The following is a 1955-nucleotide window of genomic DNA, read 5'->3' on the forward strand; positions in this document are numbered from 1 at the left end:
GGGGAGCGAGCGAGCGGCTGTGTGGTGCTCAGTTGCCAACTGAGGTTAAACCACAACACCTACCAAAAGTGACGGGCAGAGAGGAAGCGGCACTGCATCTTTAGGTGGTTGGTGGAGGGGGGAAGAGTAAGGGAGACAGGTAACACTAACAAAAACATACTGCTGAACATCTACCTCTTGTGAAGTTCTAAGAGAGAAGCAATGCTTGCTGGAAGAAGAATATTGGAGAAAAGTGAATTTAAGGAGGAGAAATGGCTTTGTTTTTGAAGTGTAATTACAACCATTATAGAAATTTTAAGAACTGAAGGAAATTTCAAAACCAGATGGCTAGTTCTGGCTTAGCCAGCACAGGAGAATACATTGCATACAAGGTCTCTGTAAAGAATGAAAAAAAGAAGGAAACAAAGTAAGGCTTACACATCATTAAGTTCAGCTACTCTTCCCAGAAACTCTTCATACGTTAGGAAACCACTTTCTTGAACCAAAGAGGCATGCTTTGCTACTTTTTCTGGCAACTTGTTAATTACAGTTTGTGTGTGGTTTGAAATTTGTTGACCCATGGCGAAGTTCTTCACCTCAGTTCCACAGAAAGAAGCTCTCATTCACTTGTAGAGTCTCTGCTAAAAATATTTGACAGAGTTACATTTGTGTGGTTTATGAATGGCTACTCCCTCATTTTCTTTTAGTCTAAGAGTTTAGCTACCCACTAACCAGTCTAATTATTCTACAGTAACACAACTTGAACAGTCAAATCAGAAACAAGCAGAACACTTAGAATAGACTGGACTGTAGCATTAACAATTTATGAAAAATGTATTATATTGCTTACAGCAATACTTGTATTAAATAAGAGATAATTTTTCACGCAGATTTTTCAGCAGCTCCAACACACACATATAAATACATCCAATGGAATGGAAAAGCAAATCTCAAGATGATGATGGTAATTTATGACAATCTTTGTTTTTTCTAAATATTTGTGCATGTGAAAGTCAGAATATCTACAAATAAGCATCTGTATGTCTATACACAGACATTACATTAGGAATTAGTTTTCTTACATCAGGCTGACATTGGCAGATCAAAAGAACTCTCACAGCATTTTTAAACTGGTAAGCCAAGGAATCCACATCAGTATAAACCAATTTAGAAATCCCCCTATCTGCACAGAACACTCAACTTCAGGACGTATTACAGAACTGACTTGCTCAAACCTCTCCAAGTTCAACTTATTTCACCTTTCCTTTACACTTGTATCTTCTTCCCCAAAAGTCTGCATAAGGATCTACCCTATGCCTTCCGATTCAGAGTCTTTATCCATTTCCTCCCCTTGATCCCTCTCATTTGACATTCCCCCAAAATTTCTCTTTGCTCTTTGTCTTGAAATAGCAGAGGCATGCAAACTAATTCTACCTGTACAGAGTTCGTCACTTCTAATGCTAACCAGCAGTTTCATGCCCTTTTAAGACTGCTACAGGTTGAGGTCTGCAATGGCAAGCTAATTGCAGAATATTAACCTTAACTTAAATATAGAATAATCTGATACTAGGTGCATTACAAACACCTTATGAGAGACATCACAGAAAAACAGAACTTTATCCTGCATGTGCGTATAGCTGCATTTGGGCATAAGACTGCCCAGGAACATGGTCTACAGCTGTCAAGATCTTGCCATGGTGTAAGAAAAACACAGCACACAAAGTGAGTTCATATCAGAGCATTCTATGAACTATTCTGGTATTCCACACAAGAGAATAAACTTCCAATTTCATGTTTGGATTTTGACCGATTTCTATTCTGACAGATGTGTTCCCACTCAAGTTGCTTTTCTCCTTCCAAATTACCCGCCAATCATCTCCTCTTCCACTATCTCGGCCTTGCATTTGGCAAGCACACACCCAGAAGATACACTTGAGGCACAACCTCTCAACAGGATAACCCTTCACCCTTCAAAC

The 1955-nt window shown here is 39.0% G+C and overlaps 1 protein-coding gene across 1 annotated transcript in view; it reads right to left on the reverse strand.

Annotated features, from left to right (window-relative positions):
- The window catches only part of RNF141 (ring finger protein 141), a 16731-nt gene extending 16115 nt beyond the window's left edge, over nucleotides 1–616 (reverse strand). The window contains exon 1 of the mRNA XM_009288816.2: nucleotides 418–616. Coding sequence (XP_009287091.1) covers nucleotides 418–602 — 185 coding nt within the window. The 5' untranslated portion in view covers nucleotides 603–616. The remainder of the gene's footprint in view (nucleotides 1–417) is intronic.
- Nucleotides 617–1955: the final 1339 nt, after the last annotated feature.

This window comes from Aptenodytes forsteri, unplaced genomic scaffold (genome assembly GCF_000699145.1).
Source record: "Aptenodytes forsteri isolate BGI_AS27 unplaced genomic scaffold, ASM69914v1 Scaffold8, whole genome shotgun sequence".
In the NCBI taxonomy this organism is placed as follows: domain Eukaryota; kingdom Metazoa; phylum Chordata; class Aves; order Sphenisciformes; family Spheniscidae; genus Aptenodytes; species Aptenodytes forsteri.